At 45.0% G+C, this 15,495-nt stretch overlaps 1 protein-coding gene across 1 annotated transcript in view; it reads right to left on the reverse strand.

Annotated features, from left to right (window-relative positions):
• Positions 1 to 114: 114 nt before the first annotated feature.
• The window catches only part of HS3ST6 (heparan sulfate-glucosamine 3-sulfotransferase 6), a 34,961-nt gene continuing 19,580 nt past the window's right edge, over positions 115 to 15,495 (reverse strand). Inside the window, exon 2 of the mRNA XM_051969473.1 lies at positions 115 to 1,001. Within this exon, the coding sequence (XP_051825433.1) occupies positions 383 to 1,001 (619 nt within the window). The 3' untranslated portion in view covers positions 115 to 382. The remainder of the gene's footprint in view (positions 1,002 to 15,495) is intronic.

Here is a 15,495-nt window from a genome sequence, read left to right on the forward strand (position 1 = left end):
TGTTTCCCAGTGACCATGAGGGGCACAAATATGAAAGAGATTAAAACTCAGTCCTCCCATTTTCCCACTTTTCCTCCCCACCTGAAAACACCCAGGCAATAGAGACCACAAAAGTTTATGTGGAAGAATATTTATCTGACTGTTTTATTTCTTAAATATCTCTCTCTACTCAGTAAGTGTACAATTGCTTGCTCTCTACTAGGAGAGCAGATATAAATTAGAACCATTGTCAAACTTTCTAAAGCCTGGTAGGAGGCTCAAGTCCAAGCCGGCCCAGATGGGCGCCTTCAGAGATCTTTTCCTTGTCTCAGCGGTGACCCCCGCTGCTCTTGGCAGCCCCTCTCATCCCACCCCACTACCAGCAGGGTACCCCGAGTCTGGGTCAGTCCCACCCAAAGTCCTGCCCGGTCATCTGGTAGAACTTGAGGTTGAAAGGCCGGTAAAACTCTCTCAGGCGCTGGACCACGTGCTCCTCGATGTGGGGGTGGGGTCTGCCCTTGGACTTGCCCAGACATCGAGGGCGGCTGCTGCCTTCTGGCTTCTTCAGGCAAGGGAAGCCTTTGGTCTCATTGAAGTAGAAGTGCTTGTCTGTCACGACCCTCTTGAGGCCCAGGAAATCCTGCACGCGGCCCATTTCCCCGGCCGGGTCGCTCACCAGCCTCTCCCCGCTCACAAACAGGAAGTGGGACAGCGGGAAGTACTGCAGCCAGTTGTCCAGGTGCTTGGCGTAGATGCCGATGCGCACGGCGCTCCACGCTGTGTCCACCAGCCCGGAGCTGCCGTTCCGGAAGGCCAGCGCCTGGAAGCTCGGAATCGAGGGGTTCTTGGACAGCGTCTGAGTGTAGTCCGAAATGGCCCGAGTGACAGGGTTCCGAACCACCACGATCAGCTTGGTGTCCTGAGACATGTTGTGTATGCGTCGAGGGGCCTCCTTCGTCACAAAGTAGCTGGGGGTCTTCTCCATGGTGATTTGGCCATCCAGTGTCCGCGGCATCAGGCTTCTGGGGAGACAAGAGGGCAGGGCACATGTGAGCTGGCTGTTTTAGGACCCCCCCTGAGCCTAACATTTATCCCTTCCTATTCCAGAGCTCTCAGCTCGGGGAGCCTCAGTTTTCTTATCTATAAAGTGAAAGTGTGGACCACCAGCATTCCTTTTATCTCTGACTTTCTGGTTCAATGTCAAGCACTACATATCCCCTTCCTAGCTCTCAGCTTCTTAAACTAGGTCTCGACCCCACATGGAGTCATATAACTGAATGGAGGGGGAGCAAAATTATGATTTATTATTAGTTTGGTTTGTATACCTTTTTGTATGCCTATGTTACCCAGGGTCACATAAAAGTTTCTTAGGCAAAAAGGGGTCATGAGTGGAAAAAATTTAAGGAGCCGGGGTATAAGAAACAGGAAGCGCATCTCAAGGGACCTTGAATTTTGGAAGGATAAACCAAACTACAGTTGGAATTGGGGCTATTTACTTCTATTCCACTTTATCTGGGTGAAATCTAGACAAGAGTTTCCTGGGTCCATTCACGTGAAACTTTGGCTAGGGAGGGGTGTGACCTCACTCTCTTTATCTTTTTTAAACAATCCTGTCATTCCCCAATAACTAACCCATCCTTCCAGCTGGAAAATTTATAACAAAGTAGCTAAGCAAAACAAACCAACCGACTGGCCATATCTGACTCCACATCATCCTGTACCTGCAGCCCCCTGCCCATTCTCTCTCTGGACAAGGGATTATCATTCAGCATCAATAATCTTCCCACAACCTTACTGACCCCCGAGAGCTGCCGGCACTGGACGGCATCCTGGCCACATTCCATCAAACTTGTAGCCTACAAAAGGCAGTTTAAAGAGCAGGCCTAGGTTCAGATCCTGCCCCTATGACTTACTACCCAAAATTCACTTCATCTCTTTGGGGACTCATTGTATTCTGGATAAAATAAGGGGATTGGGCCAGACACTATCACCCTCTGGGGGTGGGCATCAAAGCTGCCCTGTGTTCTGGGGCAAAGGGGAGAGGATCTCTAGCCCTTGGGCTTCCTTTAGGGTACTAGGGCAGAACAGAGGTGCTACAGGCAGTGAGAAGGGTTTATTTTCCCTCATGGTCTGTAACTCTGTGATTAGAGTCCCTATCTTAGTGACTGATGGAGTCGTTAAGGCTTTACTACACAGATCACTAATTGGAACAGTAATAGCTGCAGTTATCACAACCATTCTTCATAGGGAGCATCCGTGCTGAGATGCAGTTAATCTTCTTAAAACACTTTCATCCCATCATTTATCAGCTCAAAGTCTTTCCAGATCCTCCAGTGTCCTGAGGAGGTAAGAAAACCTTCACAGCCTGGCATTCTAGGCTGCCCGCAATGTACCCCTTCCTAATTCAAGTTACCTCTAGACCAACTCTGGACCCTGATGGAGCCATGGCCACCATTGCAAACTGACTCCCCTCTAGGCCAAACGGTGATTCCTAGCCCCTCACTGAGAATGCCCAGGAGCACAAACCAGCTTAGGAGCTCTCCTCCATCCCTTTCAGTAGAAAATCTATAGTAGAGGGAGATGGAGATCTAAGGGAAGCTCAGTGGTCAGAGTACCCAAATGTAAAGCAATCAAGTGTCTGGGCCCCTGGTTCCTGAAAATACCCAATAAAAGTGACCATACGGCCTCGTCTCCCCTTCAATTATGCCTTCATTATCTAGGATACCTTTGGGACACACTGCAATCACTGCATACATGAAGTTTTAGGAGCAAATATGGGAAAGGCTGGGGATGTGTGTGTGCTGGGGGATCACCAAGGGGATCACTGTCCCTCAGACACTAGCTAGGTCACCCCCAAACAACCAGCTTAACCTCTCATATATAAAATGAAAGGGTTGACCTAATTAATCTCTAGAGGTTCCTTATGGCTCGAAATCCTAAAATCCAGGCCCCAGATTGAGCCCCACCCCTGGTCCCTGCCTGACCTCTAGCCTCAGTCATAGACTAACCCACCATTCCAGCTGAAGAGCAAGCTTCCTTACAAATGCCTACCATTGATCCTAAGATGAAGAGAGCAGAGAGTGTAGCTAATGCTGCCCGTTCCCACTCCCAGGGACATAGCTCGGAGCCCATGGCCCCGCGATCAGTGGGGTAGGGGGTCAGGACCGTCCATCCATCTAGTCATTCATCTATCTGACAAGCATTTATACAGCCTAATACTGCAGGGAGACAAGAGAAGTATCGGGCTGAGCTCGGGCCTGACTGGGGGGACAAAACACACAGGAAACAATTACAGACCGCTAAAAGGTTAGGCTGCAGGAGGCACTTAGTAAATGTTTGCAGAATTTGTTGAATTGAATTATCTGGACCAGGCTCGGAATGGAGGCAGGGGTAGAAGTGCAGAAAGAGCTGTTTCCCAACTGCTTTGGGGATTCGCTCATTGAGCATCAAGGAGTGGATGTATAAAAGTTGGAATGGACTCCAGCCCCTCCTGCTTCCTGCCTCGGGTCTTGTTTCCTTCCATCGTGACTGCCCCTTAAACAATGAGGCTGCCCCTCTAGGGGGCCAGAGGCTCTTCTGAAAAGCTCCTATAAACCACCACATACATAAACCACTGGACACCCCCCTCACCCCCCGACAATGAACTGGTTTGGGGACTGGTCTAGCCAGGGCTGTGTCCAGCGCTATATCTGCTGGCAACATCCAAGGAACTTGTCTCTTTGTCTCTCCTTGAACCCTCTTCCCTTGCTCTTACCAAGAGAAAATTCCTGGAGCAACCCCAGGGAAATAGAATTTCTCACATCCTTTTAAAAAAAAAAAAAACCAAAAAACCAAAAACAAAAACATGTTCAGTGATCAAAGATTTATAGCCAGAAGATTTGGGGGTAGGAGTGGGATTAGTTGGTAAAAGACCAAACATCATCCCATAGATTTAGAATTGGATAGAGAGAGGGCATCTCGGGAAAACGGGGACACTGATGCATTGTTGGTGGAGTTGTGAACGAATCCAGCCATTCTGGAGAGCAATCTGGAATTATGCCCAAAAAGTTATCAAACTGTGCATACCCTTGATCCAGCAGTGTTTCTATTGGGCTTATACCCCAAAGAGATACTAAAAAAGGGAAAGGGACCTGTATGTGCCAAAATGTTTGTAGCAGCCCTGTTTGTAGTGGCTAGAAACTGGAAAATGAATGGATGCCCATCAATTGGAGAATGGCTGGGTAAATTGTGGTATATGAATGTTATGGAATATTATTGCTCTGTAAGGAATGACCAGCAGGATGAATACAGAGAGGCTTGGAGAGACCTACATGGACTGATGCTAAGTGAGATGAGCAGAACCAGGAGATCATTATACACTTCGACAACGATATTGTATGAGGATGTATTCTGATGGAAGTGGATTTCTCTGACAAAGAGACTTAACTGAGTTTCATTGGATAAATGATGGACAGAAACAGCTACACCCAAAGAAGGAATACTGGAAAATGAATGTGAACTATTTGCATTTTTGATTTTCTTCCCGAGTTATTTTTACCTTCTGAATTCAATTCTCCCCGTGCAGCGGGAGAACTGTTCGGTTCTGCAAATAAGTATTGTATCTAGGATATACTGCAACATATTTAACATATATAGGACTGCTTGCCATCTTGGGGGGGGGGGGAGGAGGGAGGGAGGGGAAAAAACGAAACATAAGTGATTGCAAGGGATAATGTTGTGTAAAAATTATCCTGGCATGGATTCTGTCAATACAAAGTTATTATTAAATAAAATTAAATTTAAAAAAATAGAAAAAAAATAAAAATTAAAAAAAAAAAGAGAGAGGGCATCTAATCCAATCCCCTCATTTTATAAATGAGGAAAAGACCCAGAGAGACTTAGATGGCAGTCAGAATTTGAATTCAGTTCCGATGGCTTCAAATCCAGCATTCTTTCCCACTGTACTATCATGATCAAGATTCTTCATCCAGTGTTTGCTTAATGAGTGTTTGTTGACTAATTCTCAAGATGTTCCTGCTGGATTTCCGCCTAGGCTAGAAAAGGGTCATTCCCCCCAACTTCCAAAGACCTAAGAGACAGATGGAGGCTCCAGATCTCCAGGGCAAAAACATCTGTTCCCTCCTGAAGGAGAGGAGCCAGAGCAAAACCTGAAGTGTGTCCTAGATCACAGATCAAAGCCTGGCTCTTTCTGGGCTTTAGAAATGAAGAAGCCATCCCAGCTTTATGTACTCTATTGGATACTTACTCTTCCCTCACCATTCAAGTGCCTGTGCCTGGTTCTTAGTTCATCTACAATGGAAAGAGGGACAGAGAGAAAGAACAGACTCTACAAAGCTCACAGAATAAGACAGGGGAGATGGCTAAGTAAATAGTCCAATGTCATTTTCACAGACTAAGAGTCATCGGATAGAATCCTAAAAGACATCTATCTCAACTCCCCCATTTTACAGATGAGTAAACTGAGGACCACAGAAGTTATTAAAAGTCACAAAATGAATTAGCAAATGGACTAGAAACCAAATCTCATGACAGCCCCCAATTTCCTCCAAAGCTATAAAGACTTCAACTTTCTTGTGGCCATCCCAGACCCCTCTGGCAGTCTTTGAAACTTTGGAGCCCCTTTCAGCAGTTTTTTAAATGCACAAAATAAGTACAAGTGATTACAAAGGAAATCAATCAAAACAGAGTTTTACATATACGCATATATAGTATAGTTCTCCAACTCTGAGTTAAGAACTCTTATACTTCAATGTTTAACTTATATCAAATTGCTTGCTATCTTGTGGTGGGAAGGAGAAAAAACTGGAACACAAAATCTTACCAAAATGAATGCTGAAACTATCTTTATGTGTATCTGGAAAAATAAAATACTACTAACAGGGGAAAAAAGAACTCTTGTACTTAAATATGCCAGTTCCATAGGTTCTTAAGATTTAGCACTGGGAAAGCCCTTTACCCCCATTTTCCAAATAAGAAAACAAAAGCCTGGTCCAATGTCATATAGCTAGCAAGGAGCCGACCTGGTATCAGAAACCAGATCATCGTTGACTCCCAAATCCAACCCTATGATCTCCTTTCTCTCCCCCTATTAGCTTTATCCTTTTTTTTCCTCTTTCTCTCTCCCATATTCAGCCCTTTAAAATGAGGAAACTTGAGCTGGGGCAAGGATAATTTCCTTTCTACTACTCTAGCATTTAACCCCAGCCAACCACACCCTCAGCCCAGCCTGTGAGTGGGAAGAACCTGGAATGACCAGTTTGGGACAGGTAGGATGTAGGGATTCAATAGGAATTTCCAATCGCCCTCAACAATGTAGAAAGATCAGAGAAGTATGAAGAAGGAAAGAAAGCAGATAAGAGATAGCCTTTTGGGATTATTTCTCACTGTCCTTACCAGATTTATAGAATCCTAAAATTTAAGAGCTAAAGGCATTTTATGAGATAATCTGGCCCAAGCTCCTCGTTTTTCAATTGGGGAAATAAGCCCAGAGAAGTAAACTATTTCCTGTTTTTAACTTCTTTGGGCTTCAGTTTCCCCATCTGTAAAATGAAAGGATTGTACTAACAACAGACCTTTAAGGACCCTCCCAGCTCTAAATCCTATGACTATATATGATTAGGTAAATAATAGCAAAATCAGGACTGGAACTCGGGATCTCAGATGTGAGAGTCAATATTATTTCCATTAGACCAAAACTCCTCTTCCTGACCAAACATAGTCAGTTCCTAGTTCGTTTTGATGATTTCTAGCACTCTGACCTAGACAACATGCATCTGTACTGCCAGCACCTCAAACAGGGCTACTCCCAGCCCATGACAGCACTTCAGAGACACATACACCGAATAGTATTGAGGTTAGGAACAGCCCATACAGGATTCATCCTTGTTCATGATCCCAGCAGCCCAGCGGGATACCCCCATCAGCTGGAACCCATCTCATCCCGTCACTGACGTGAGGCTGCGAAAGTTGGAGGTTTCCCTTGGCCATCCTCCCTGAACTACTCAACCAAAGCTGTCCTAGCCTTCTGCTGGTTGTCCCCCCACACAAAGGCTCCCACCATGCTTTGTAATTACTCCTCTGTCCATTTTCATTAACTCATACCTTGCCCTAAATTGCCTTCATTAATTATGGATACCTCTCCTCCTTCCCATAAGGGACAGCTTCCTGGACTCCTCCACTCTACTGACAGACTCCCTTTAATTATAAGTGTGCTAATTGTCATTAACCTTGCCAGGTGGCTCCAGAATACTAAAGAGAACCCATAAAGAACTCAACTTGGGAAGGATGTTACCTAAGAGAGCTCAGGGTTAAAGGTCCCAGCTCTTATCCCTCTGGGGGTCAGGGTTTGAATCTGACGGCTCCCCACTGATCACTGCAACAGGATAGAAGGCAGCAAGATGCAGTGGGGGACAAGTCCTGAACTTGCAGACGGGAGACCAGGCTTCAAGCCCTACCTAAGATATTTACTCGTTCTGCTCAGCCTCAGGTTCCTCCTTTTTAAATTAAAGTGGGGAGAGCATCATTTGCACTCCTTTCGTTTCAGAGTTGTTGTGAGGAAAGCACTTGGAAAATGACAAAGTACTAAATCAAAGTAGGGCTTTATTTATTACCCAGTGACCGCGGTGATGGGCCAATCAATAGTAGTTACAAAGTAGCAGCCCCCAGGAGTGACGGCGTTTAGAGACAGCCAGGGTAATAGGTGATAGGGCGCTGCCAGATGGCCAAATAACAGTGCGATGACATTGGGTGCCAGGGTGATGGGATCACCCTGGGAACCGGGCAGGCACTCTCTTAATAGCTCTCAGAAAGCCTCTGAGTCTGCCTCCTTTATTGACTCAGGCATGGCAGGGAATGGAAGGAGAAGGGGAAAGGAGTTAACGAGCTCAGACTCCCAGACCCTCTAATTGCCATCTCTGTAGATGAATTTCCAAAGCCCAGAACAAGCCAGCAAGCAGGGTTTCTGCTCATTCCTGAGAGCCCTCGTATTTTATTCCAGGGAAATTTCAGATCTCAGTGGCGTCTGCCGTCCTGGAAGCACACAGCGTTGCCCCTCTTCTTGGGCCAATGGGGCAGGCCCACCCTCCAGCCCCTGCCTTTCTGATTTGGGTTGGCAGCCGGGTTCTCCCATCACCCCTCCCTGGGAACACTTCCAGCCTGTGAAACCCATCACCCAGGGCTAAGAATCCAGAACCCCGTAAATTCCACCCATTGATCCCACTGCTCCCTTCTGGGAACAACCTAATCCTTCAACCCCACGGAGAGACCTTCAGATATTTGAAGACAGCTGCTGCCTCCCCTCTAACCTAAAAAACACCCTGGACGCCTTTGGTGTGGTTTTGAGGCTCCTCCTTCACCACCCTGGTTTGCACTCCCCCTAGACACAGCCTTCCACTTGTCAAAGTCTCCCTAGAATGGGGCTCTCAGAACTGTACACAGCACTCCAGGTATGGTCTTTTCCCAATTAGTGGACAGTGGGATTATCATGTCCCCCCTCTCATCCTGGACATTTACAGATCGGGGAAGGGAAGAGGGAGAGCGAAGAGGAAGGGAGGATGGTTTGGAGTAAGAGAAAGAGAAAGAAGGGGGAGGAAGGGAGAGAAGGAGGAGGGAGGAAGAGACAGCGAGACAGAGACAGAGAGACAAGGACAGGGACAGTGACAAACAGAGGAGAAAGAGAAGAAGGAGGAGGAGGAGAAAGAAAAGGAGGAGAGGAGGAAGAGGAGGAGGAGGAGAAAAAGGAAGAAGAGAAGAAGAAGGAGGAGGAGGAGGAAGAGGAGGAAAAAAGAGGAGGAAGAGAAGGAGAAAGAGGAGAAAGTGGAGGAAGAGAAGGAGGAAGAAAAGAAGGAGGAAGTGGAGAGGAGAAGGAGGAAGAGGAAAAGGAGAGAAAAAAAGAGGAGAAAGGAGGAGGAGGAGAAACACACACACACACACACACACACACACACACACACACACACACACACACACACACACACAAAGACAGACACACACAGAGAGCTAAGATTAAAATACCCAGAAGTCCCAAAACTTTTGGTTCATGTAGGGCATGCGATCATTGAACAGGAGTTATGGTACTGTATGGTGGTGAGTTGCTTGTCGACATCTCAGAAAGTGCTTTCACAGTGAATTCTCAATATATCATCCAGGGGAGGAGCTTACTAACTATGTCTTAGAACTGAGGCAGCTGATGAAGGAAGTCCCTCGGGCTTCCCCTCTGGCAGTTCCTGGCAGAAGGCTTATTCAGTGGGTGTGATAAGTAGATGCTAAGACTGGCAAGCTCTCCTCAGCTATCCCTATTCAACTAAATATGAATAAAAAAAAAGTGCCAAGAACCTCTCAGCAGAGACACTCTCACTGATGTCACCCACCCCCATCAACTGGATCATAGAATATCTGGATTGCAAGCTCTTAGTGAACACAGACCGCTATGTCCAATCCCCTCACTTTATAGAGCCGGAAACAGAGGCCAAACAGGTAAAGGACTTTCTCTGGGTAACATCATAAAAAGCAGGCTAATATTTGACTCTCAGTTCTCAGGATTTTGAAACTAGTGTTCTTTGTCCTATTATAACAATGCTTTAGGCTCCTCGGTAATGCAGAGATAAAAGGGGGAAGAGAAGGGAAGCAATTAGATAATTAGGGGAAAGGAAGGGAAGAAATGAGGGATTCCACAGAGTGATAAGCACATTCCCCCCTGCCCTGGGGAAGGACAGGTGCAACCTCTTGGTGTCTGACATTTGAAATCCTGTCAATGCTCACCTGCCTCCCACTCAGTGTCTGAGTCAGACACAGGTCCCCAGGGGGCCTGTGACAGGTGTCCTGCCTGTGACTTCGTCAGTCCCAATAGGCAGGCTATAGTCTCTGGTTGGCCCCCTCCCCTTTCCCCTTCAATTATTCAAAGTGGAGGAGACAGAGTTCCCACTGAACAGCAAACAGCTTCTAACCAAAGAACATGGGGTACAGTGAAATGAGGTCTAGAAGTCAGAGGACCCGAGTTAGAATCCTGTTTCTACTATTGTGTAACCTATGGGCAAGCTATTTAATCACTTAAGGCCTTGGTTTCCTTATGTGTAAAATGAAGGCACTGGAAGTAGATAACAAAATAACCTCCAAGGGCTCTTTTAGATCTAAATCTGTTTTTTTTAAATATATTTTTCTTTTCTTTCTTTTTGTTTTATTTTATTTTTATTCAATAGTATTTTATTTTTCCAATTACATGTAAGATAGATTTCAACATTTATTTTTGTAAGATTGAATTCCAAATTTTCCTCTTTCTCTCCTTTACCTCCCCTCTCCCCAAATCAGCAAGCAAACTAATATAGATTATACATGTACAATGAATTTAAACATATTTCCATATCAGTCATGTTATGAAAGAAAAATCAGAACAAAAGGGAAAACCATAAGAAAGAAAAAGCAAACAAGAAAAAAAGTGAAAATAGTGTGCTTTAATCTGCACCCAATTTCCATCGTTCTCCCTCTGGACACAGATGGTATCCTCCATCCCAAGTCTAATGGAATTGTCTTCAATCACTGTATTTCTGGGAAGAGCAAAGTCTATCATAGTCGATGATCATACAATGTTGCTGCTACTGGGTACAATGTTCTCTTGATTCTGCTCACTTCACTCAGCATCCGTTCATACAAGTCTTTCCAGGCTTTTCTGAAATCAGCCTGCTCCTACTATTCCATTACATTTATATACCATAACTTATTCAGCTATTCCCCAATTGATGGGCACCCACTCCATTTCCAATTCAGATCTAAATCTTAAGATCTGTGCATGGTCTTGGGACTTTTAGTCACCCAGAGCTGAGGGACAAGGGAGAACAAAGAAAGGTTCATTCTTCAAGACACTTCCTTCCTTGTCTTTACTACAAAAGGAGAGAGCAAGTCACTAGATTAATTTATATCCTACCATACATACACATATATACTCCCTCTGGGAATGTGGAAGAGCCAGCTGTCCCAGCAGGGGACAGGGCTAAGGGCTAGAACCTCCAAAAGCAATCCTCAGAATGATCCTTTGCTGAGAGCTGGGAGGGATCATTTCAGAGTCACAGTTGCTAGAGATGGAATTGGAGATCACCCAGCCCCTCTCATTTTGCAGACAAGAGTCTAGCCATTTGAACCTATATCCAAGGTAATAAATAAATCACTTCTTTCCCTTTACTGCCCCCCAAATTTCTGAGCTGCCAAGAGTGGACCTGGAAGTCAGGGAGAAACATCTAGGTCCCCCCCTCCATGAGCACATCCATATTGAGGGGCAGATGAATCCCACAACTATCCCTTACAATTACAAAGTGTGTGTATGTGTGCGGGTATTTCACTACTAAGGAGGTGTCTTAGAAAGGCCTTCTAAAATGGGACTGAGGCCATCTTCTGATTCTGAGTTAATGCCAGGCCATGGAAAGGACAAATTGTCCAACACATCTTTCTTAAATTCCTTTAAATCCAACACTGACCAGGAAGCCTTTCAAGTACATCAGTTAAAAAACATTCATTAAGCATTTATGTGCTCTATGTGCTCTAAAGCCTAGACAAGTACTTTAATCTGACACCCTCGATTTCCCCATTTATAAAAATGGGCAGATTGGGGAAGATGATCTCTCAGATTTCTTACAGCTCTAAATCCCCTCTTTTCATCTTTTTTTTTGAGGGGGGGGGGAAGGAGGGGAGTGGAGGTGAGATTGGCAGCTTCAGGGCTTCCAGCATAGGATGTTTCTAAAATCAGTATGTGAGAACTGTGGGTATCCATAACTGAGAACCCCAAAAGTTCTTTCCAGCCCAGAAAGCAGGGTACTTCAACTATTAAAATCATATAACAAGATAACTATAAGCAGCCCTACCCAGGAACCAATGTGTGATACTGTTGAAAAATGCTGTTTTGAGCTAGGGACTTCAATCCTAATCCTGATTGACTCTGCTACTAGGTTACTGTGTATGTAGCCTCTGGCAAACTAGGTCTCAGTTTCCTTGTCTATACAATAAAGAGCTGTTTTTTTAAAAAATCAAATAAAGAGGAAGAAAATTCATATATAAAAATATTTATATCAGCTCTTTTTATAATGGCAAAGAGCTGGAAATGAGGAAAATGCCCACGTACTGGGCAATGATTGAATATATTATGGTATATGAACAAAATGCAATATTACTACACTGTAAGAAATGGTAAAAGAGAGTTTTTGGAGAAATCTGAGAAGACTTAAAAGAACCAACGAAAAGTGAAGTGAGTAGAACCAGAACAATCTAAAGAAAAACAACTTTCAAAGATTTAAGAACTCTGATAATCTAATGACCAATCACCATAACAAAGTAGCAGTGATGAGCAAGATACCTACCTCTAGACAGACTCAAGATGTAAAATGAAATACATATTTTTGGACATGGCCAACATGGAAATTTGTTTTGCTTGACTTACATATATTCTCTCTCTCTCTTTTTTTTAATGTCCAGAAAACATAAGGAAAGCCAGAAGGAATCACAGACATGCAGGACCACTTTGAAAATTATGTTGAATTTATTATATACTTAAAAAGAAAAACAAACTGCATATAATGGAGATAAACAGTCTTATGCACAATCATCTTCTTTTGTTCTATTCTGTATACAGAAATGCTCTCTTTATTTGATGTTTAAGTCCAGAATTTAAAAAAAAAAATTCCAAAAGAAAAAAAATGAGGGGGTTGGGGCCTGCTGTTCTATGAGGTCTCTTCTCAGCTCTGAGCTTCTTTGATTCTTTCCCTACCTCCCGGTGCCAGCCTCTAGGGCTGAGCTGTCTAACTGAGCCACTGACATTGTGTTTGCTGTAAACCATCCTCTCACCAAGCTGCAGATGTTGCTACAGATGTTCTCTTATGATCAAACTCTGGTTCTTCTCAGCTCTGGAGCTGCCATACCCGGCCAAGCCCACAGCCTGTAAACCCAAATGAGGACAGAAGACAACCTCCCCCAAGTCTGTTCGACCTAATTCCCATCAGATGGAGCTGCTCAGACTGGCTTTGGCCGGGGTCCAAGAGAAGGGCTTCCTGAAGAGGGAGGGTGGGGCGGTCCAGGCCCAACCCTGCAGGTCTCCATCTAATTGCATCCCTACTTAGGTTGGCTGGCATGAACATGCCTCGGGGCACCCAGGTAGCCCCAGCCTGTTTAATTATTTAGCACCTACTTGACCCTTTCTAATTGGGGCTCAAGGGACAGTGGGAGAAGAGAAAGGGAAAGAATACACCCTAACACTAGCTCCAATTTTGACTGAGTTTTGCAATACACAAAACACTTTTCCACCCAGCAATATCAGGAAGAAGATTATGTGGACATTATCCCCATTTTACAGAAGAGTGAGGGGAAAAAAAACTTGACTCAAAAGTCACCTATTGAATATACTTTGTTTTCTCTCACCTGTTAAAAATGGTCACTCTCCCTACCTGTCTTCTCCTGGATCCTGGGAAAATTAGCCATTACATCTCCTTCAAGCTCATGAGGGCCTAGCAATTTGCCCACCTCCATAGGAGACAGGAGTAAGAAAATATGAGGCTGTGTCCCCTGAATGCCTCCGAGGCCAGCAGCCTCTCCGGCTGGTCAGTCTCAGGGCTGCCAGCACAGGAAGTTTCCAATCAAAGGCAGGCTCTGAGAACTGGAGGTGTCCCCAGCCAGGACCCCCAACAGCTCTTCCAGACCAGCACCCACCCTGCTGAGAGCAGAGAACTTGGGCCATTAAACTCACACAACAGCATAACCACAGGCAGTCCTGCCCAGGAAGCCAGGCAGTGCCAAGGGGCCGGTACCCTAACCCACCCATGCCCATTCAAGAAAGTGGCCCAGGGGGTAAGGATAGCAAGCTGGTACTCAGGCATATGGTCCCTCTCTCCTCACAGTGCTGTGGAGTTTCCCCTCCTGTACATCGATACAGCAAAATAGTTCCATGTGCAGCCCCTACGCCAGCCCCGCCAGGCGGGCGCTGAGAAGGCTGATTCCAAACATGCTTGTGGCTTCATTCCCACCTTGGGTTTCAGACTTTGGGAGCTGCTCAGCTGAGACCCGCCAGAGTCAACAGGCAGGATCCACATGGCAACAGAAGCCCTGGCCATCACTTCGACCCTCCTTCCTTCCCTCCCTCCTTCCCCCTCTACCCCACCTAAGGCAAGTTGGAAAAAAAACAATCAGAAGACTAGGGCAGGAGAGCCCCCCAGCTCAGATTATCCCCAACACACATGGGTGAACAGGGCTATTTAACCTTTTGTGTGCCACAAGTCCCTTCTCAAAGTCATGTTTTTAATGCACAAAATAAAATTACATAGAAAATAATTCAGAATTTTTAAAATTATCAAAATGTTCTGAAAACAAATTTCCTAAAACTGAGCTAAGAACCTTGCTAGACAATGGAAACATATTTGTTTGCTTGCTTGGAGCTAACATTCTGAACATCTTATGATTTTCTTCTTACTTTGGCTAACTTTTGTTTGGTGAAAATACTCTCAAGACCTAGAACTAGAAAGAAACTTAAAGATCATCTAGTGCCATATTCCTCCTTCAAGGAAACTGAGGCCCAGGAAAGAGGGGAGTAAATTAGTGATTGCAGTTGAAATTCAAAACCAATTGCTTTCTGACTTCAATTCCATGCTCTTTCTAGTATAGAACATCTGAGTTTCTCATCTCTTTGGACCCTAAAGTGTTTCCACTTGATTCAAGTTAAACCTAAGTGAGGTGTTTCTCTTCTGGTACAGAAAAGATGGAGAGAAGCTGTTTTGTAGCATATGGGTGGGAAGTTCTCAAGATCTGTCTTGAGGGGTAAGGAGTCTCACAACTGGCCCTGAGTTGGGGCTAGTCCAGGATTCTACATGCCTTAGGTGTTTTCTGGATGCTCAAATCTGAAGGAAATCAAGAGGGGATCCTGACTTCCCTTGTCTGTTTCCCTGTTTGTAAATTAAAGGTTAGATGGTACAATCTGTCCCATATAGCCCAAAATCTAGGTTCCCCTAATGAAGGATGGCCTACTCTGCCAGGTCACCAGAAGCAGCCAAGAAGAATCTGTTTCTGCAACCCCCAACATATCTACCAGTATCCTGCCTAAAATCCATTTTTGAGACCTCCCCGGTGCTAATTTCCTGGGTGATTTAGGATAAGTGACTCCCATTCTCTGGGCTAGTTTCCTTTATTTATAAAATGAAAGAGCTGGAATCAAAAAAGCATCAAGGCTACCTCTGACTCTAAACAAAGATCAACTATTTAGAATGGATTGTTTTAAAAACTCAAATGAAAACAAAACAATTCCCTGGACTCCAGGCCAATGGGCACAGTTCCACCAAGGCCCGATCCTGGGAATGTCTTGCACAGACCACAGGGATTCACAACCCACAAGGCAAGCCCTTGGCCTCCATAGCTGGGGAATCCCAAACTGCCCTTGAACAGTCTCACATAAATCCTCCCTCCTCGATGCCAGGCCCTTTCCTCTACTCTCGCTATCCTATTCACAGGATCCTTGAACAGGGACATGTGCACGCATGCAGTTATATATCTTTT

This window comes from Antechinus flavipes, chromosome 1, assembly GCF_016432865.1.
Source record: "Antechinus flavipes isolate AdamAnt ecotype Samford, QLD, Australia chromosome 1, AdamAnt_v2, whole genome shotgun sequence".
Lineage (NCBI taxonomy): Eukaryota > Metazoa > Chordata > Mammalia > Dasyuromorphia > Dasyuridae > Antechinus > Antechinus flavipes.